General features: G+C 44.4%; 1 protein-coding gene across 3 annotated transcripts in view; it reads right to left on the reverse strand.

Moving 5' to 3' along the window:
• The window catches only part of lama5 (laminin, alpha 5), a 283,499-nt gene that overhangs the window by 109,143 nt on the left and 151,588 nt on the right, over window positions 1-22,768 (reverse strand). For 2 of the 3 annotated variants that reach the window (XM_080204749.1, XM_080204747.1), the window contains exons 20-27: window positions 22,514-22,619; window positions 20,945-21,047; window positions 18,907-19,063; window positions 17,291-17,423; window positions 13,085-13,227; window positions 8,861-8,967; window positions 6,925-7,078; window positions 5,007-5,170 (exon numbers count right to left, since the gene is read on the reverse strand). In XM_080204749.1, coding sequence (XP_080060875.1) covers window positions 5,007-5,170; window positions 6,925-7,078; window positions 8,861-8,967; window positions 13,085-13,227; window positions 17,291-17,423; window positions 18,907-19,063; window positions 20,945-21,047; window positions 22,514-22,619 — 1,067 coding nt within the window. Of the gene's footprint in view, window positions 1-5,006; window positions 5,171-6,924; window positions 7,079-8,860; window positions 8,968-13,084; window positions 13,228-16,899; window positions 17,030-17,290; window positions 17,424-18,906; window positions 19,064-20,944; window positions 21,048-22,513; window positions 22,620-22,768 lie in introns of all 3 variants that reach the window. The other variant, XM_080204748.1, reaches the window with a different exon arrangement.

Genomic DNA, 22,768 nt, shown 5'->3' on the forward strand with positions numbered 1-22,768 from the left:
CCCCAAAAGCTCTTTACTATTTATGGTGCAGCACTCCATTAGCGTGGCTCATCACTACTCAGATTTGGCTATTAAACCGCACTAAAGAACTTTCCAATTCTTCATCTATTTACTAGGCCACACTGCAGGTGAAAGGTAGGGAAACAAGTGTCACTGAAGTAGCCCAGGGTTCCAGCTGGGTGCTTTCTTTCTACGACACAAAGAAGGAGCTGCATGTGTTGAGGGTCGGGAATGGAGATGGTGGGAAAATGACAAAGATGAACTCAGTTCCCAGCACCTGGGACTTTGATACAAAGAGAAGGCTGGCAGTCAGACTTGGTTTCACGGGCTGAATCATAGAATCCCGACAGTACAGAAGGAGGCCATTTGGCCCATCAAGTCTGTACAGGCCACAATCTCATCCAGACCCTACTCCCATTTACCCTAGCTAATGCCCTTGACATTAGGGTCAATTTCGCATGGCCAATCAGCCTAACCCGCACATCTTTGGACTGTGGGAGGAAACTGGAGCACCCGGAGGAAACCCATGCAGACATGGGGAGAACAAGCAGACTCCGCACAGACACTGACCCGAGGCTGGAATTGAACCCGGGTCCCTGGCACTTTGAACTTGTGTTATTTCTAAAACTGGCCATGCCATTTACACCGCAGGCAGGAATTGCACTGCAAAATGGCTGTGGGAGATGAGGCCACGCTGGTTGGTTCGCCAATACCATCGCCCTGGGGAAGCCCAGTTCAGGGGCATTCTGTCATTATCTAAGTGGTGGGTGGACAATTGAGCTAATTTAGTGGCTAATCAAGTCTGAAATTGATCAGACATAGTTGACCACACTGGGAGAAAACTGCAGCTGAAGAAAAAGATGCAACAGAAGCGCTCATATAAAATGTTGCATCGTTAGAATTGATGCAACAGAGACAGAGAGACTGGGAGAATGGAACAGAGTCCATATAGAAAGCGGGATGAGAGCAAGTGTCGTCAAGGGAGCTGTGTGGGAGTCTGTGGGCTCGTAGTGAATATTAGTTGATACCCTGATAGCTGAAAATGGAGACATGGATGTTAAGGGTCAGAGGTGGACTGACCACATGGAGGTGAGGGAAGAGTGGGAATTGGAAACATAGGGTGGGATTTTCCAGCTACGTTCATCCCAAAACCGGAGAATCCACCCGAGGTCTACGGCCCTTTGCATGGTCCTCCTCCCCCCCCCTCTGCCCGCTACGATTCCTATGGCTGGTGGGATGGGAAAATTATACCCAATGTCAATGAAATTTTCTAGTTTATGGTAAAAGCAGGAGCTGGCACCAATACACTCATCCATGAATTGGAAAGAAAGTGCGGGAGGGAAGGTTTGGAACAAGGAACGTTCCACATATCTCAGAAAAAAGGAGGCTCTGATAAGACCACGCAGGTACCCATGGCAAAAATCTTTTATTTGAAGGAAGCGAGTGAAGTTGAAGGGAAACTTGATCAGTGTGGAAGAGTCAGATGGTGGTGGTTGGGAACTGGTGGGAGTCTCCATCCATGCAAGAAGCAGAGAGCTCTCAGGCCATCCTGGTGGGGCCTGGAGGTGTACGCCGGTGAGGGACAGAGAATTTTGGAAGTGAAATAGAGCATCGGAAAAGCCCCATCATCTCTGAGCTGCCTGGATTGGCCCACTAACTGGCCAATCCAGGCAGAATCCATGTCGAGTGACTGCTCCTGACATTATGGGGGCAAGACTCACATTTGATCACATTGGAGCCCTGACCTGATGCAAAATCCTGCCCCTCATATCACCATCTGCCCCAATTAATCAGCACAATAAAGATTATTCTTCAAAGATTCTGTGCATCCATTATTTTTGACACAGAGAAACTGATATGGATTGCTTCTGGAGCGATTATTACTTATACTTTCCCACACATCTGAAAACATCTCCGCACATCTGGCTGACTGTCAACCCTGTTATCTGTAACTTTCAGTATCGACACAAGTATGTTAGTGTTGACTTTAGAAATAAGTGGTTTGAATTCCAATTACGTTCCATCCAAACTCAAGCCAGATTGTGAAGCCCCGAGAATTGAAAATTAAAACTCTGCAGTGCCAACAAGATTATCAGGACTCTTCTTTCTAAATCTCTTACAGCTTTCACCCTTTCCTTTCCAGTCTCCCAATTAGGATTGCTCAAAAGGATTACACTCACTCACAGCTTAAAGACAGATGAGTTAGCTTTTTCCCACGCTTTGCAGACAATGGGAGATATTAAGATCCAAAAGTCTGCAAAGGGCATCGAATGTCTGTTGCAATAAATGAAGGATTAATGCACTTGAAGACTGCATTATCAGAGAAATTAGCCACACAGTTAGTTGATTGCAAAACTAATGCCATTCATGTCTTCAAACTCGATTACTAGAATTTTCTATTCAGGGACACGAGGGCAATTTAATGCTTTCCACCCAATAGGAACAAGGTAGGCAATCATTAAAAGCACCCAGTCCATGAACCCACTCTAGAACTACTGGTAATCAACCCACAATGATTCCTTCATGTCCTTCTGAGTCAGTGGCAAGGGCCTGGCCAAAGTCAAACAGATCATATTTTTAAAAAGATGCATGTTGGGTCCCAATGATATTATGCATAACTGACTGCCATTTTCACTAAATGGACTAAGCAGGGCCTGGGCAGTACAGTGGTTAGCACTGCTGTCCCACAACGCCAGGGACCCAGGTTCAATTCCGGCCTCAGGTCACTGCCTGTGTGGAGTTTGCACATTCTCTCCGTATCTGACTGGGTTTCCCTCAGGTGCTCCGGTTTCCTCCCACAGTCCATTGGTCATTGGGTTGATTGGCCATGCTAAATTGACCCTATTGTCAGGGGATTAGAATGGTAATATGTGGCGTTATGGGAACAGGGCCTGGGTGGGATTGTGGTCAGTGCAGACTCTATGAGCCGATGTGCTTCCTTCTGCCCTGTAGGGATTTGATGAATTAGTGACAAGGATTACAGCCAGAAGGGACAAGAAAAGGCTAGGTTTTAAATGTCATTTACCATAACCCTGAGAGTCCAGAAGAGGCCCTGCAAAGGAAGGCTTAGGTCTCCTGCACCTTGGACTTCACCACATGGGTGGCACAGTGGCAAGCATTACTGCCTCACAGCACCAGGGACCCAAGTTCAATTCTGGCCTTGGGTGCAGAGTCTGCAGGTTCTCCCCATGTCTGCGTGGGTTTCCTCCGGATGCTTGGTTTCCTCTCACACTCCAAAGATGCACGGGTTATTTTGACTGGCCATGCTAAATTGTCCTTTAGTGTCACGTAGCGTGCAGTGTGAGGGCCTGGGTGGGATTGTGGTCGGTGCAGGCTCTTTTGGCACTGTAGGGATTCTACAATTCTGTTCTGTGATCTCTGGACCAGTGTGTTTTCTCGCTGGCATCGCAAAGAATTGGGCGTGGGTGGAGGCTTCCTATCTGGCCTACATCTGTATCAGTTCCCTGCCAACCTGCAGCGAGGTTACTGGTGGCCAACATCCCACTCGTGGGATTGGTTTCCAAATTTGTTTCCTGCCAATATCCAGCGAGATTACTGATGGTGGCCACCATCAGCACATCCTGCTGAAACCAATCTTTGGGCCTCAGAACAATCCCACCCCCCACCAAGTTCTGTATTGTCTGGGCCAACAGAATTCCAACCAAGGCATCCTGAGAGGAATTGCTTGATAGAGCAGACGCAGCACAGTTTCGTTAAAGGGAAGTCGTGTCTGACAAATTTACTGGAGTTCTATGAGGATGTGTCTAGGGCGGTGGATAGAGGAGAGCCGGTGGATGTGGTCTTTCTTGATTTTCAGGGGGCGTTTGACAAAGTACCTCACAAGAGGTTATTGCAGAAGGTCAGGGGACATGGAGTTGGGGGTAGGGTGTTAGCGTGGATAGAGGATTGGTTGTCAAACAGGAGGCAGAGAGTGGGGGTCAACGGGTGCTATTCGGATTGGCGGATGGTGACTAGTGGAGTGCCCCAGGGGTCGATGCTGGGGCCTCAGCTATTTACCATTTATATAGATGATCTGGAGGAGGGAACCGAGTGTAGGGTGTCGAAATTTGCTGATGACACCAAGATTGGTGGAATGGCAAATTGTGCGGAGGGTGTGGAGAGTCTACAGAAGGATCTAGATAGGCTGGGCGAATGGGCCAGGAAATGGCAAATGGAATTTAATGTTGGCAAGTGTGAGGTGGTCCACTTTGGTAGGAATAATGGTAGGAAGGATTATTACTTACGTGGCGAAAAACTGCAGCAGGCGACGGTGCAGAGGGACCTCGGGGTCCTTGTGCATGAGTCGCAAAAACCCAGCTTGCAGGTGCAGCAGGTGGTCAGGAAGGCTAATGGGATGCTGGACTTCATAGCGAGGGGGATTGAATATAAAAGTAGGGAAGTCTTGCTGCAGCTGTATAGGGCATTGGTGAGGCCGCAGCTGGAGTACTGTGTGCAGTTTTGGGTGCCGTACTTATGCAAGGATATTTTGGCCTTGGAGGGAGTGCAGAGGAGGTTTACTAGGCTGATGCCGGAGTTGAGGGGGTTGAGCTATGAGGAGAGGCTGAATAAACTAGGCTTGTACTCGTTAGAGTTTAGAAGAATGAGGGGAGATATCATTGAGACGTATAAGATGATGAATGGGATGGATAGGACAGAGGTGGAGAGACTCTTCCCGCTCAGAAAGGATAGTAGGACTAGGGGGCACAGCCTCAAGATAAAGGGGGAGCGGTTTAGAACGGAGTTGAGGAGGAACTTCTTCACTCAAAGGGTGGTGAATCTCTGGAATTCTCTGCCCGTTGAAGTGGTGGAGGCTGCCTCGCTAAATATTTTTAAGACGCGGGTTGATGGGTTTTTGATAAGAGAGGGGATTAAGGGTTATGGGGACAGGGCGGGAATGTGGAACTGAGCCACGACAGATCAGCCATGATCTTATTGAATGGCGGGGCAGGCTCGAAGGGCTAGATGGCCTACTCCTGCTCCTATTTCTTATGTTCTTATGTTCTTACCTGTATTTACAATGATTCAGCCTGACGGTGCCTGGTTGGTCTTGACCTCCCAAAGCGTTTACAAGAACGCTGATGTCTTGGCCTGGATCTGTCTCAGTCATGTACTCAATCAGCACCACAAAGGTGCCTGAATACGGAATCCTCATCCCCAGCTGAACATTCACCTGGAAAAATAAGGAATTTGGAAATGATGAGAGGTACTGCAAATTTACTTTCAGAATTACTGAAGGAAACCATCAGTAATACCACAAAGGGAGACTGGAAAGATAGGGGGGAAAAAAAAGTTTCCATTGGCTAGAGGGTTTGTAACCAGGGGGCTGGCTTGGGTACAATACACATTCTGAGAGTTAGTGCAGACTCGATGGGCTGAATGGCCTCTTTCTGCACTGTAGAGATTCTATGGTTCACACATTGTAGATACTGATTAAAGAACCAAAGGGAAATAATGCTTTTTTTTTGATTCTTTAAAAATCAAATGCACTGAGCTGTTATGATCTGAAAAGATGGTGGGAGCAGATTCAGTAATACCTTCCCAAAAGAACTGGATAAATATTTGAAAAGGACTTTGGGGAAATGAGCAGGGGAGGGAATACAATTGGGCACTAAAACTAATACAACCTAATACAATACAACCTAATACATCCAACCAACCTAATACTATTGGGTAGCTCTTCCTAAGAGCTAGCAAAAATATGACAGGCCGAGTGGCCTTTTGTTCTGCTGCATCATTCTCTGAGAATGGGGATTAATGCTTAGCACAGTTAAGTGGCAGGGCTGTGTAAAAAATACATACATAAAACTCACAATTATACAAGCAAAATATCTGAAGTTAGATGAATTTCATCTGGAATGTCCTTGAAGAAAATGCTTTACGCAGTGACTGGTAATGACTTGCAACCCGTTACCCAGGAGCAGTGCTCCGAAAGGTCGTGATTTCAAATAAACTTAATCTGGGGTGTGTTGAGAGACTTCTTAGTGAACTATATCCTGGTGTTGTGTGACCTCTCATGTTGTCCAATCCAGTCCAAAACTGGCCACATCACTGTTGCCCACGAGCATGGAGGGGATCCATGATTTCAAATGGAAATTAGCACTCGAGGAAAACAGATTTGCAGAGCTTCAGCCAGAGAGAGAGGGGGAGTGAGACTGACTGTCCTGCTTCGCAGCGAACTGGCATGGACTTGATGGGCTGAATGCCATAATGACTAAAGCCTACACTTCAAAAAAACACTCCATTGGCTTTGGTTCATCCTGAGATCATGGGGGCATTATGTAAATATAAATCTTTCTTTCATTTAACAGTAAATTCTTTGGACTACACTGACCTAAGGAGGAAAGAATGAATTTGTGTAATTGTCGGATTTGAACAAGTGATGATTTAATTCCACATTTCACTGTCTGCTGTCCACCAGCTGTGCAAACGCAATACTTGTTGATACGTTACGGGAGAGTCAGCCTCTGGGTTCTTGCTGTCTGGAAATGATGGCATCGGATCAGGAAGCCAGCTGATAAAATCTGTGGCTGGATGATGTGGGGAATTGTATCACAGGCTCATACAATCCCTTCAAGTAAGGATGGAAACTGTTCAGTGCGTTCACTCAAGATAATCTTATATCCAAGGTTACGAACAAACACAGCCACCAGCAAATCACACCTCCAAATGTCACTGTGCAAAAATCTTAGTTAGTTTAATGAACCAATATGGGGAAATAAGAAGTGAGGAGTTAAAATGTGATTTATTAATATTAGATATTCAAATGATGCCGTGACATGTTAGCAGATGAATGCTACAATTTATGGAAGTGGTAACTGGTTTATTAACTCGGTAAAATCTCTGTTGAAATAGCGGAGGAAGAATTTCAGATGTATACGTCAGAGCCTGTTCACAAACACCCCGTCATTTCAGTGTCTCACAAACCTGCTCAGCATTGAGGACAATCATTGACGGGTGTCTCGAAGTGGGTTGCACCACCTGGCACTGGCTGTGGAGGTAGTTTTCATAGGCACACATGCCTTCTGAAGCCTGAATCGAGGGGAAGCTGTCCAGGGATAGGTGTCTGTACAGCAAACAGCTGAGGAAAAATACATACGCTGCATCAGCTCATCACGATTCAGTCATCTTTTCAAACCCAATCGTACAATAGAATGTCACACAAAAGCAGAAAATGCTGGATAAACTCAGCAGGTCTGGCAGCATCTGTGGAGAGAAACAGAGGCTGCGATTCTCCCAAAAAAGTTCCAAGTGTCAAATTCACGGGAAAACTTGTATAAATCACACTGGTTTTTTCAGTGCAACTTCAGACAAGAATTTCCCACACTCTATGCAATCGGGAATATTGTTAAAAGCTCAGGAGGATGGAGCCTATTCATGTCGGAGGCTGACAGAGACGGGCCCCTGCGCAAAAATTAGCACGGCAGCATGGGAGAATCACCCCAGAGTTACTGTTTTGGATTAATATGTTTCTTCTATAGAATTGTTCTAGAGAAGGATCATTTGGACCCAAAACATTAACTGTGTTCCCCTCTCCACAGATGCTGCCAGACCTCCTGAGTTTATCCAGCATTTTCTGTTTTTATTTCACATTTCCAGCATCTGCAGAATTTTACTTTTATTACATTACATTTTATTACATTACTACATTCGGCCCATCTAGTCAACACTGAGCACAGTCCCATTCAAGGCCCTATCCCCATAACCCCATGCATTTACCCCAGGTAATCCCCTGACACTAAGGGACAAATTGCATAGCCAATTCACCTAACCTGCACATCTTTGGATTGTGGGAGGAAACCAGAGCACCCGGAGGAAACCCACGCAGACACGGGGAGAATGTGCAGACTCCGCACAGACAGTGACCCAAGCCGGGAATTGAACCCAGGTCCCTGGTGCTGTGAGGCAGCAGTGCTAACCACTGTGCCATCATGCCGGATCACCAATTCGCTGACAGACAAACTTTTCCATTTTGTGTCAACACACTGAATAAACACCGGGGTCAAAATTTTGAATAAGTATTTGAACAAACATTTCTTTTTTGGCAGAAGGAATCTCAAAGAACAAAGAACAACACAGCATGGGAAACAGGCCCTTCGGCCCAACGAGCCCACGCCGCCATTTTAACATTATGAGTGCCCTCCTCTACCAATGACCTTTGTCTACGCCTATTGGGGAAGATTGAGGGAAGACTAATTTAGGGACAATTTGTTACACCAATCAGCCTAAGAGCACGGGTGGGAGGAAACCGGAGCACCCAGAGAAAACCCATGCAATCACGGGGAGAATGTGCAAACTCCCGCAGACACTGGCCCAAATCCATGTATCTGCACAGCAAACAGCGATAGTCACTGAGCTGTCATCTCAAACTTAAATTGCACATGCCATGATGCCTGCAATGTTTCTCTGAACAACAGTGCTAGAAGATGGTTCTGTTTGAAGTATGGTTATATAGTGGCTATGCTACTAGACTAGCAGAGGCTTAAACCAATGATTTGGAGATGAGAATTCAAATCTCACTACAGCAACTTGGAATTTAAATTCTATTAAGTAATCTGGAATATTAAGGCAGTGGTGAGTATGAAACTACTATTGTCAGCAACAGTGAGTTCTAAACTTTTATACTGAGCCACAGATTTTCAATGAACTGACAAGTGAGGGAGTAAAGTCAGATTGTGAAACCCAAGCCTGCTTAATAATCTTTTCTTTTAGTATTCCATAATGCTGGACACTTGGGATTGAATGTATACACCATGCCGTAGACAAAAGCATATCAACCAGATCAGAAATGGCGTCAGAAGATTTCACACAAAAGGAGAGTAATTAAATGTTGTTCAACCATCATTCTTCTTGTCATACTAACTTCTGAGTGCTGTCCTGAGGGTTGGTTGTATAGGTGCAGGGTTCAGTCACTTTGAGCTGAAGAATTGGTGCTTCGTAGTAAGCACTGGGTAGCAGCACAAGGTAATCCTGCAAAGATAAAACAAATGTGAGCCTCTGTACAAAAGTAAATGTTGTATCGCTGTATTTGGTCCTACCTCGCTTAATAAAAATTATATATCTTTGAATAATTATGTCTTCATTTTCCAAACTCCATCCCCAGCAAAGCTTCCACCTCTGACAATCTTGGATGAGACAAGTCCATCTGTTGCAGTTTACCTTTTATCATTCTCTTCAATGTTCCTGCAGAACAGACTGAACATCATCTCCAAAGATTAACAAACAATCCCATGTAGGTTGGTAATTCTCCTCTCCTTTAGTCTTAAGGGCCTCCCTAAGGCTCCCTGCAAACCAAAGCCAGCTTTCAAGTTCTGCCAAACCTGTTGGGTGAACTCCCGAAGAATATTCCCAGTCACTCTGCCAAAGCCTAATGTAAATGAAGACAGCCTCAAAGCTAACCAGCCGTTTTCTCCACCACCACCCACATGGGATTAAGGATACATCTCACATGGGGTAGCAACCCATGGGAAGCAAACTCTGCCTCAAATTTGTGGCCTCCCCTGTACAATTTGGCCTCAGTGATATCTTCTCCCAACCCAGATGTTTTGGTGGTTTCTTCATGTTAGTAAAAGTAACTTTGAAAATGTTGTCTGTACTTTCCCTTCAATTAAAAAGAAGTGTCGTCAGAGAGACCTTTGCATGAAGTTAGGAAGTTTTCAAGCCAGTTCTGCTCACTTGGTTAATAAGAAAGATACAATTGTCAAATTGCTACTTGGTTAATCCTGATTTTCTCTAATTGCCTCTGTCTCCAGACTGACATCCCAGACAGACAAAGAAGCCAATCCTTGCAAGTCTCTTGACTGCAGGCATCAGCTGGATGTCTTTTTCCCTGTTCTCACAACCAAGGCAGGAATGGAATCTGCAATTGACACAACTAACATTTCCTTTATGAGGTTGGAGAAAATCTTAAATGTTATTTATTAATGGAAGCCAGCTCTTTATATAGAGAAAATTCTCCCCATCCCCACCGCCAGCTTTAGGAGAATTGTAAACACCGAGAAGGAGCAGCAAAACAGTTCCAATTGCAATTATTTAATTTTATTATTTGCACTCCAAAATCTCCAACGAGTAGATTTTGAATGACATTCCCTACCAGTGCTGTGTATGAACTTAACAGCAAATTCTGATTGTACAAGTGAGCTGTTAACTGGAGCAATAAGCAATTACTTCCAGGAATATACAGTACTTCCAGTATAACTTCCAGTTATATTTAGTAAATGGCAGAACCTTTAAGAGTATTGATAGGCAAAGAGATCTGGGTGTACAGGTACTGAAAGTGGCAATACCAGTGGGGAACGTAGTCAAGAAGGGACATGGCATGCTTGCCTTCATCGGCCAAGGTAGTGAGTTTAAAAATTGGCAAGTCATATTGCAGCTTTATAGAACCTTAGTTAGGCCACACTTAGAATATAGTGTTCAATTCTGGTCGCCATGCTACCAGAAGAATGTGGAGGCTTTGGAGAGGGTACAGAAAAGACTTAGCAGGATGTTGCCTGGTACAGAGGGCATTAGCTATGAGGAGTGGTTGGAGTAACTTGGTTTGTTCTCACTGGAGCAACGGAGGTTGATAGAAGTCTACTAGATTATAAGAGGCATGGACAGAGTGGATAGTCAGAAGCTTTGGAAGAGTCAATTACTAGGGGGCACAGGTTTAAGGTGCGAGGGGCAAGGTTTAAAGGAGATGTACGTGGCAGATTTTTTTTACACAGAGAGTAGTGGGTGCTTGGAACTCGTTGCCTGGAGAAATAGTGGAAGCGGATACAGTAGTGACTTTTAAGGGGAATCTTGACAAGTGCATGAATAGGATGGGAATAGAGGGACATGGTCCCCAGAAGGGTAGGGGGTTTTCGTTAAGTCAGGCAGTATGGGTAGTGCAGGCTTGGAGGGCCAAAGGGTCTGTCCCTGTCATTTTCTTTGTTCTTGAAAGAATCAAAGGAGTGATGGGGGAAAATTTTGGAAACGAATATTTACTATTACCAACCTCAAAGCAAATAATTAATAAAAAACATGAGGTTTTAACAGCTCAGATCTAAATGTAGCTCTGTGGGTTTGGCAGAAGGCAACACACCACCACCCAAGGCTGGAGGAGAATCTGCAGCAAATACCATGTGACAGTAATAACATTTTTAAATAGAATTCCTAGTTTCGGAGCTGCGTCTGAACTGCCCTATAAGGGAAGCAAGCTGACAAGTCTTGCCATTTGAGGGGAGGAAGAGTTTTAAGTACCATCTCTTAGTCAATCAACTGAGAGTCTTCATTTGATGCCCCTATGGATTTATCTGATGGCCAAATCATGATACTCTCCTAACCAAGGATATGGACGTTACAGGAATCAACACTTCTTTTAGTTTATTTATCAGTGTCGCAAGTAGGTTTACAATAACACTGCAATGAAGTTACTGTGAAAATCCCCGTTCGGATACACTGAGGGAGAATTTAGCGTGACCAATCCACCTAACCAGCACGTCTTTCAGACTGCGGGAGGAAACCCACACAGACATGGGGACAAAGTGCAAACTCCACACAGACAGTGACCCAAGCCAGGAACTGAACTTGGGTCCCTGGTGCTGTGAGGTAGCAATGCTCACCACTGTGTCACCCAGTAAACCACTGAGAATAGAAGAGAAATCATGAAAGTGTCTTTTTAATTAAAATATTGTCTCTGGGTGGCTAGGATTTTCTCGTGCACAAGTTGGGCCTTCATGCACTCAGTTTTCAAACCCCTAAACTGTTTCCTGTGCCTCTACAAGTACACCACCATATTGGTACAGATAGCTTTTGTAGCATTCATGCTATTCGGTTGTAGCCAGTGTGAGGCACTTTGCAAATCAGAGCTTTGAACAGACAGCAGAGAGGGCACCTTAGGCTCTGGATTGCTCTCGACAACCAGGTCAACTTGTAGCCTGTACCCACACTGAAGTCCTTCTAAGGAATTGCAGGAAGCCCCAACAGAAATTTAAGTTTTTCTTTCCATGCTTACCTCAAATGGGGCCAGGAGTTGTAGAAATCCACTACTGTTGCCAACTCACATTAGCCTCCCCCCCTCCTTTCATCTACCCTAGCCGAAGCCTCTTTCTCTTTGATGTTATCTCCCTGCCCAACAGCACTTGTAATAACAGCTCAACACTTGGCTGTGGGAGCAGAACATTAGTTATGACAATTATTCTACACAAAAATTGTTTTTTAAAACAATACGCACGTGGTCTTGTCATGAATTTTCAGTATTTTTCTTTGTTATCCCAAGTTTTGATCCTTGCTAATTTGTATAGTAAAGAAATCCCTTAAAACATAATCTCAAACCTCGGATCAAGGCCAAATTCTTCCTTGCACGTTCCTGACCTGCACAACTACCCCCTCCACTCCCACCTTCACAAATTAGTAAGGATTGAGTTGGATGTACTGCAGGATAACAACAATACCTTCAACCATTGAGAAAGGAAATTTGGCATGTCAGCCACGACTCTCACCAACTTTTACAGATGCACCATAGAAAGCATTCTTTCTGGTCGTATCAACCTTGGTATGGTTCCTGCTCTGCCCAAGACCGCAAGGAATTACAAAAGGTCGTGAATGTAGCCCAATCCATCATGCAAAACAGTCTCCCATCCATTGACTCTGTCTACACTTTCCATTACCTTGATAAAGCTGCCAGCGTAATTAAGGAGCCACGTATCCTGGACATTCTCTCTTCCTTCGGGAAGAAGATAAAAAGTCTGAGATCGTGTACCAACCGACTCAAGAACAGCTTCTTCCCTGCTGCTGTCAGACTTTTGAATGGACTTACCTTGCGTTAAGTTGATCTTTCTTTGCACCCTAGCTCTGACTGTAACACTACATTCTGCACTCTCTCATTTCCTTCTCTATGAACAATTTGTTTTGTCTGTATAATGTGTAAGAAACAATATTTTTTACTGTATGTTAATACATGGGACAGTAATAAATCAAAAAAATCTAAAGTGCATAGTATACTGCTAACTACCACAACCATCGCTCAAGTTAACATTTGTTCTGCCCCAAAGAAACCCAACAGTACACCACACTGCATTTCGCTCTTGCCCACATACAGCCCAGCACAAATGGTTCTTACCAGGAGGATATCCTCTGCTTCGATGACCACAGACCATGCACCAGGGTTGAGTACAAATGGTTCCACAAATGTATTCTGAGGCACAGTGACAAAGTTTGGCTCTGAGCTGGGGGCAAAAATGATCTGCTTTGTCTGCTCTGAACCTGGGCACCAAGACACAAAGTAAAACGTTACTTCTCCATTTAAATACAAGACCATGTATACGATGAATACCAGTGGGACAAGGGTGGAATAATGACTTCATAAAACAAAAGATTTTGATGTAACGATGGGGGCTTTTCCAGATTCCCAATGAATCTCTCTATTGAATCACACAGCTCCTGAGCTTAACAAGGACGATATAAATGAAATCTGGTTGGTGTGAAAGGTGTGAAAACTCGTGGAGTTTCCAAGACGTCTTGTAGGATACATTGTGTAGCAACAAAGTTGGCCATTCACTTTAATTCCTTCAATGTCCTTCAACCAGTCTATTCACAAGACAGCCATGGATAAGGGAGGCCACTTGGGCCATCATAATTCATCCATCTGCATTGGCTACAGATTTTCACCCTTACTATCCATCTGAAAGTTTTTTGTAGCTGTTGCTCAATTTCTCTGTGAAAATAACTTCCTCATATCAGTTCAACATTGGTCTTTTACTGCAGCCCTGTTACCTACGGGTAAAGTGGGCAAAGCTCAGTGGTAGAGACAGCATTTGACTGCGGATCACCAAGCCCCCAGTTCGTATCCTGGTGCCCCCTTTAGTAGTTGGTTGCCATGTTTTGTGGGGAATCGGTTAGCCCGACTGCGTGGATTCAATTCCACAGAATCCCTAAAGTCCAGAGAGAAGCCATTCGGCCCATCGAGTCTGCACAGACCGCAATCCCACCCAGGCCCTATTCCCGTAACCTCTCATATTTACCCTACTAATCCCCCTGACACTGTGGTTAATTTAGCATGGCCAATCAACCTAACCTGCACATCTTTGAACTGGTTTAAGGTGCAGGCTAACTTCATGAAACACCTTGGAGTTTCTGGCCTGGGTCTTAACAAAGGGTACAGATGATAGAGATGCTGGCAAGGATTATTAAGGGTGAAGAATGGGAGGCCAGCATTCTGTTCATTCATTACACTGTTGTAAGGAAATTGCAAATCAATGTCAAAGCTACATTTTTCTCCACAGTCTAAAAGTTTTCACCAAGAGTAGCTAATTACAGACTGATTTTAAAATCAAACACATTGACCACCCAGCACCAGGTTCCATTCTAAATCTAAGCTGAACAACTTTCAGTGGGGATAATTCCCTCAGCTACTCTGGACCCAGGGAGTCTAGCTGAAAATGGGCCTGTGAACTTGAGTGAGAACTTAGGAGAAACCTGGCTGGACCCAAACTGCATGTTTGACCACTTCTCTCTCCTCCCCCACCTCCCCCCACCAACTGCACCCCCTACCAAATGGCCCCATTCTGATGTCAATTTAGGCTCAAATTTCCTGCCAATTGCATCAGAATAGGCTCGAGTGTAAAAATGGGTGGCAAAGAGTGTAAATTATTGGGTCCCAAGGGAATCACCAAACTCTTTCTTTATATACTCTTTCTTTAACAATAAAGATTAAAGTTTTAACTCATTTAACCATCCGCTGCACATTAGCCAATGCATGTTTCAGACCATGCACCCAAAGAAATCTTTCAATCTGTACAATACTTATACTGAGACCATGAAAATGCATTCAAAGAAACGTAAAATATATTGCAGGTTGCAGTAAGGATCAATTCAGTAACAAATGTCCAGAAAATTGTAGCGAAACATCAGAAAGCAGCTCCTTTCCCTGCTGCCCCTGAAAATCTGGCACTCATCCAAGCCTCTGAGCAAGCAAATTGCAGGGAACTCACATCCAAGGCTCTCTAATATTAATATGGTCAAGGTTACACTTGTGACCCAGGAAGATAGAGACAGATTCCTGGGATGAAGAGGGTTAAGGCAGAGCAGTTCGGCTTATAATCACTGGAGTTCAGAAGAATGAGAGGAGATCTAACTGAAACATCTAAAATTCTGAGGGGGCTTGACAGAAATAATAGGGGATTTACCACCTGTTTTCAGGGGGCAGGAATGGCAAGGAGGGCACAGAATGGCTTTTACAGCATTCACGCCAGTAGGGGAGGCATTGACATTGTGGTATTATTACTGGACTAGTAATCCAGTGACCTCAGACAAGATCCAGAGACTCGGGTTCAAATCCCACTAAGGCAAATGGCAAAATTAGAATTCAATATAAAAAAAAGTCTGGTGATGACTATGAAATCCTTGTTGTTTGTTGCAATAAACCCATCTGGTTCACTAATGTCCTTTAGGGAAGGAAATCTGCCACCCTCACCTGGTCTGACCTACATGTGACTCCAGACGCACAGCAAACTGGTTGACTCTTAAATACCCTGTGAAAGATGGGCAATAAATGCTGGCTCAGCCAGTGATGCCCACATCCATTGATCAAATAAATAAAAGGATTTTCCTTCTCGATCGCCCCTGCCCCCAAGCAGTGACATAATGGGTTCCCACCATGCAGTGTCATGTACCTCACTGTAATACATTTAAGTCTAATCAATGGCCCTCCCCGCTGTAGCATTCCTCCAAGTAAGAAACTCCCCGCAACATAACGTTGTGCCAGTGGGGTCAAAAAAGGGGAAACTGAGGAATAAAAATTGCTTGGGGCACATAGGCTAAGTACGCACCACCTTCCCCTGGCCTGGGGTTGGGGGAGAGAAGAGTCTCATGCCTGGGCAATACCAGTGGACAGTTCTGGGAAGAAGTTTCGTGGGGGAGGAAAAAGATTCCATAGTGGGTGGGGATGCAGAATTTGTGCTCATGATCCAGGAGTCTCGAGGCCAAGACTGGATTAAATCAGGAGAGCCATTGAGATATCTATATTAAAAAAATACAAAGTTTCTGCTGTCAAGAAATTCTTTACCACCAGTTAACAGCGCAGCTTTATTCTAATTTTTTAATCTTGGAGCAACAAAGAGGAAAATTCATTACAATCTCCATAGGCTACCACACCTTAGTATCTGACTAGAAATTGCTAAGCATGTGATATGGAACATTTATAATAATATAATGCTGGAGGTAAAAATCTGAGCAGGTTTTTTTATGATAAAGCTAACAGAAAGGGAGACTCTCCATTGTGACACTCAGATTATTGTTGGAAATGGAGTTTGAGAGTGCTGGTACCTCAGCGGCAACACCTTTTCAATCCCAATGTGAAACTCCGTAATTAAACACCTTAAAAAGCAATTGTTGAAAACCGTACAGTTGGGATTTCTGCTTGCAATACTTCATTTTCTGAAATTCAGTGCATTTTGGACAAGTCCATTAAAGGTACCTGTAACGGCCAAACTGGCAACGCAAGTGGAAGGAGAAGGAAAACCTGGAGAAAGAAGGGAGGATCCAATATCAGCTCCTTGGGTTCCTGAAGATATTGGGATAGGATCAGCCATGATCTTATTGAATGGCGGGGCAGGCTCGAAGGGCTAGATGGCCTACTCCTGCTCCTATTTCTTATGTTCTTATGTTCTTATGAATATCCAGTACTAAGATGGGGCGAGAACCATAGAAAGTCCAGCAGCTGATGCTGTGAGTTTGAGGTTAGGGGATCCAACAGCTGCAACACCTGCACAGGCAAAGAGCCCACTACTTCCTAATAACCCAACAATTCTCAGCTTTGTCCGGCTTTGCTAACTGTGCTGACTTTGAGCAACGGGAGCAGTTTCGCTGCACCGTACTGATGCACTCACTTTAACTATCAACTCAGAGAGGCCAGGGCACATGGGGCTGAAACCTTACCTGGTCTTTGTCCCTGATAAGCTGTGACTTTGCCAAACACAGTGGCAGATCCTGTATTAATATACCTCAAGATGAAACGAAACAAATAAAGCTCCGAATCCGTCACATGCACCGTTATTTTGACTCTATTCTGTAAAAATGAAAAGGAATTTGACAATGGCACATAGGTGCGACTAGGACCATAATTAGCAAAGGAGATTTGATCACCACCATAGAATCGATGCAAAGTCTCCCTTGACTTGAAAGAATTCCACCTGCAAAGCGTGTTAGCCTCGTTCACACCTACAAGCAATGCCAACTATACACTAGAACAAATCATTAGACTTGCAGAAAGGGGTGAATAATTAAGCAAAAGACAGTTAATGTAAATAGAGGTCTAAAAGCCACTTACAGTTCCCACAATCAAGACTTATTTCGCTGACCATGACCATTCCTTTCACATCAGTGGATCCGCGGTTCACATAGCGGAAGACTATGCGAAACAGGTCAGGGGAAGTCACATTGACAGTCACAACTACCTTAGGCTGGGGGAAAGAGAAGGGGATGGGAGGCATGATACTTAATTCCACCACCTCAGCAAGCAACATCCTACAAGCTAGCAGCCCAGCTATACAAAGTGTGCATATTATACATGTTCAAAAAAGCAAAATTCAATCCCAACTCTGGGTCCATGTCAGATATGATATGACCACCAAATCAGGTTAATTTAACACATTTTAAAATAAACACGAATGGTTCACAGTAATGTATTTGATACTTGTCGAAAGCAATCATAACATTCGTCCTCAAAACCTTTATTTACAGCAAATCTTTAATAATATCAATATTTAAATATTACGAGATAGCAACATTAATCTTTCATTCAAGTGATATTTCAGAATGTGACATGTAGACAAAGACATATATTATCATCTTTAACCTCCTTCCCAACGTTTATCCTGCATATAGAATCATAGAAGAATCATAGAACCCTACAGTGCAGAAAGAGATATTTTACCCACTAATTCCTCTAACCTATGCATCGCAGGACAATAAGGGCAATTTTAGTATGGCCAATCAACTTAAACCACACATCTTTGGACTGTGGGAGGAAACCGGAGCACCCGGAGGAAACCCACGCAAACACGAGGAGAAACCCACGCAAGCACGTTTAAAGTTTATTTATTAGTGGCACAAGTAGGCTTACATTAACATTGCAACCAAGTCACTGTGAAAATCCCCTAGTCGCCACGCTCCGCCGCCCGTTCGGGTACACTGAGCGAGAATTTAGCATGGCCAATGCACCTAACCAGCACACCTTTCGGACTTCAGGAGGAAACCGGAGCACCCGGAGGAAACCCACGCAGACACGGGGAGAACATGCAGACTTCACACAGACAGTAACCCAAGCCGGGAATTGAATGCGGGTCCCTAGTGCTGTGAGGCAGCAGTGCGAACCACTGTGCCGCTGTGTTGCCTGAATAACGCTATAAAGAGTAAAGCAGGTCACCATAAGTAGGAGAATTAGGACAGTTCTGGCAAACAAGGTTAGAACTAATGGCTGAATTAACACAAAAGATGTTTTGTCTCTTTAACTTGCAGCAAGTATTTGATCAGTTGAGTTTAAGCTGATTTTGGTGAGGTATATCGATGCTGAGGTTTAATATCTGTCTTCCATCTGCCTGTGCAGCAACAGCATCAAGCATTCCTTCACCATTATGTCACAGAGGAATTTCAAAATTTGATTTACAGTTACTCATGGATCATTCCCATCCAGAGTCACCATCTTTTGATACAAATCTCTCCGTGTCCAATGTGTGGAGCGCTGAAAAGATGTGGGGGAAAACCCGTATAATTGTTTACACCCACGCAATGGCCCAGCCTGGAACGATAATCTTTCTCAGCGAGTCGTCTGAGCGACAAAACCTAGAAGACGGGGCCTGGTGAAAAATTTCCAAGGATCCCAATCAACAGCGGCAACTGACCAACGAGGCCAAAGCTTTGCGCGAAGTGGACTTCCTCACTTACCTGAATTGGAGACATCTGTGCGTATCCCCTCCAGCTAAAGTTTTCAAACTCAAGTGGATCAAAGCCAAAACGAACGGCCCTCCCTTCAGGGGTCACACCTTCCTCAATCTCAAACCCCAGGTGATGCAGGTCAGGGAAGTAATGATCAGGCTTTGCTCTGAAAACAGAAATCATGGAAAATTATCCGCGCTGAAACCCGTCACGGATGCAGTTCAGCAACTTCGACTTGAGACAAGGGAACATTGATATTGGATCACAGAATTTGCCTACTTTTAGCTATTTGCTTCTACTTTTTCTCATTGTTGGGCCTACTTCCCACAGCATCAGTCTACACGGTAAGTGGGAAAATAAACTTCAAAAGATTTAAGGATGAATTAATAGAAAGAACTCAGCGATGAGAAGATACATAGGCTGGGATTTTACCACCTCGCCCACCTGAGGCTCGTAAAATCCTGCCCGAGGCCAACAGAGAATGTTGTTCTGTGCGCCTCGCCCACCCCGATTCTGGGGCAGACGTGCTGCTAAAATTCTGGCTGTAAAATCAAGTTAGCCTCCAATTTTCCACTTGGAGGGACAGAAGGCCCAACTATATGGAAAAGGAAGTCATTAAAAAATTTTAAAAGACAATGATCGCAGTTTAGAATATCCCAAAACTAGGGGACTGCAAGCAGTTATAATTTTAAGGATAAAATTATAAGGGCAGTTGTATTTCTTTCAGCTTTGGAGCGGCACAGTGGCACAACGGTTCGCACTGCTGCCTCACAGCGCCAGGGACCCAGACTCAATTCCAGCCTCGGGTGACTAGCTGTGCGAAGTCTGCACATTCTCCCTGTGTCTGCGTAGGTTTCCTCCCACAGTCCAACGATGTGCGGGTGAGGTTGATTGGCCATGCTAAATTGCTCCTTAGTGTCCCAAGATGTGTAGGTTAGGGGGGTTACCAGGGTAAATATGTGAGGTTATGGGGATAGGGGCTGGGTGGGATTGTTGTCGGTATGGGCTCGATGACCTCCTTCTACACTACAGAAATTCTACGCGCAGGTTATATGGATTAGCCATGGTAAATATGTAGGGTTACAGGGCCTGGATAAGATGCTCAGCTGGAGAGTTGCTGCAGACTTGATGGACTGAAGGGCCTCTTCTGCACTGTAGGAAATCAATGATTCAATGACAAAAATCAAGATCTTTAACATTATAATGGGTTTGACGGTTGTGAAAAGCACTATATAGAAGTGCAAGGCTTTCTAATTCTTGTATTGGATGGAAACCGAGAAACAGAAATCAGAAAGCATTTCTTCAAATCTGAAGATCTGAAACTATAGGTGGAATTGAATGTTCAGGGTGGATCTGGAACACCAGTGGCAACCCCGTTATGGCTATGTCCTGGAGGCTGGATAGGCCGTAATCCCAATCAGGCACCTACCTGGTCAGCGTTGGAATTCCCAGCTCCTGTGAAAGGAATTCTCACCCAGGAATCCTATTGGAGGGCAGACGTCCTGCCTCCAAGTACTGCTAGCCAATCGGAAGATGGAAGCTTTCTCGTACCAGCAACACTGATTAAATACCAGAGTCGGTAGGTCAGAAGCCCTTAAAGGGGCCATTGCACAGTAATCAACGGTGACTGTTAACAACAATTGGCAGAATAATTCTTGAAGGAACGAGGCTTAATGCCTCAAATGAGGGGTAAAGTAGAAAATAAGGATAGCTTGTGGTAGCAGAGCGAGAGAACAAAAACTCAGATTTGGAAAAAGTAAATACCTCATTGATAACATGTACATTTTGTGGAGGTAGAGCACCATATTTCCAAGGTGCAGGTGTAGTTAAAGCTTCTTTATGGCTTTGTCCATTCACAGACCCAATGACCATTAGAAGAAACTATCATACATAGCATCCTACCACAGTACATCATGATTACTGATGCAAGTCCCATTTAAAACATACATCCAATAATTTATGACTGAAAACTTGGATTGCGATTAAATAGCAAAGGGAGATTGCTCAACAGAAACAAGGGCACAGAAGCTCTGGGTTCAGTTCTTACTTGTTGCATGTGCGTCCCTCCACGTTCTGTCTGCACTGACAACTTCCAGATCGATCAGCACACATCAAGCTACCCACTGAACCTCCAATGTCACACTGGCAGCCTGCAGGTGCAAAAAAGAATAAGGATGTTTGTAAAGCTTGAACTTGAGATATGTCCCAACGAGCATGCTGCTTTATTGAACGTTTGATAACCCCCAGATCGTTTTAAGTCTACCTGTTCCAACAATAACTGTTACAAGTTGACTGAGTTTTAGCCCTGATCTCTTTACCTTCCCAGGTGGATCCAATACAACACACAATGAGGACTGTCACAAACTGTATTCCAGTGAGGGTTGATCACATTCGGGTGTTAGGGAGTTGGCAACACCTGCAGGGAAAGTCCTAAGCAAATGTGTCACACTCAACTGGATTTCCGGAGCTTTGGACTATTATTCAGTTAAAGCAAACCATTAAACTCAAGACATGTTTGAAGTTTATTTATTAATGTCACAAGTTACGCTGCAATGAAAGTAATGTGAAAAGTCCCCTGGTCGCCTTACTCAGGCACCTGTTTGGGCACACTAAGGGAGAATTTAGCATAGCCAATGCATCTATCCAGCACGTCTTTGGACTGTGGGAGGAAACCGGAGCACCCAGAGCAAACCCAAGCAGACACGGGGAGAGCGTACAGACGTCGCACAGACAGTGACCCAATTCGGGAATTTGGGCACACGTCTCTCCCAAAGAGAAAAGCGAAATAGGCTCCGTTTGGGCCTAGTTGAGCAAAGTGCACAGCTGCCTAACTTGCTCAACAAGGGGAGGTAAACTGGCCCAGCTTTACACTGGTGAGAGTGTATTTCCCAATTCAACCAGGGTGAAAAATAAAGTAAATTTTTTTTATTTATTAGTCACAAGTAAGACTAACTGCAATGAAGTTACTGTGAAATTCTCCTGGTTGCCACACTCTGGCGTCTGTTCGGGTCAATACACCTAACCAGCACATTTTTGGACTGTGGGAGGAAACCCTCGCAGACATGGGGAGAACGTGCAAACTCCACACAGACAGTGACCCAAGCTGGGAATCAAACCTGGGTCCCTGGCACTGTGAGGCAGCAATGCTAACCACTGTGCCACCCACAGAAAAATAAAGCTTCAGTGGATCCAGAGTGGTTTTCCCACTTATTATTTGGAAGATTTCCTGAGGCTGTTAAGAGAAGAGTGAGGAAATGCTTCCCCGGAGACTTGCCTGACCCACTGAAGGGAATGGGACACAAGGTACAGCAATTTAACATTGTCAGCTGCCCCGCGCTGTCTGTTCCATCAACACAGGCTTTCTTTAATCCTTTTATCTGTCAGGTAATAACTCACTTTGAAATCCAAACAAACCAGTCCCAGCTGCTGCCAGAGTTTATTTAGACTTTTACTACAAGAGCTTCAGGAAGTTAACAGAAACCACAGGCGAGAGACCCCTAATCTGATTTAACCCAAAAAAAGCAAAAAAGGTCATACACCTCAGACCCCGGCTTGCATTTCCTGGTGTTGTATAGATGGAAAGAAAAGCAGTCAAGCTGGGCAATAGGGAACTTACCTTGACAGCCAAAATAGTTCCGGTCATCAAGGTTATAGTATCCTGCTTTACAAGTTGTGCAATGGTGAGTGCAGACATTAGGCTTACAGAAACATTGGCCATCATCCTACAAAGCAAAGAAGCAGGGACCGTCTTAATTAAAACCTTCGCATACTTTGGCGAGCAATAAGTTACCTAGGTTCGAGTCCTGAGGACCCCAACCAATTTCTTTAGGAGTTCACTTATATGGAAAGAATTGTAGCTGTACTGCACATT

Source organism: Carcharhinus amblyrhynchos, chromosome 16 (assembly GCF_965287045.1).
Source record: "Carcharhinus amblyrhynchos chromosome 16, sCarAmb.v2.hapA, whole genome shotgun sequence".
NCBI classification, from domain to species: Eukaryota; Metazoa; Chordata; class Chondrichthyes; order Carcharhiniformes; family Carcharhinidae; genus Carcharhinus; species Carcharhinus amblyrhynchos.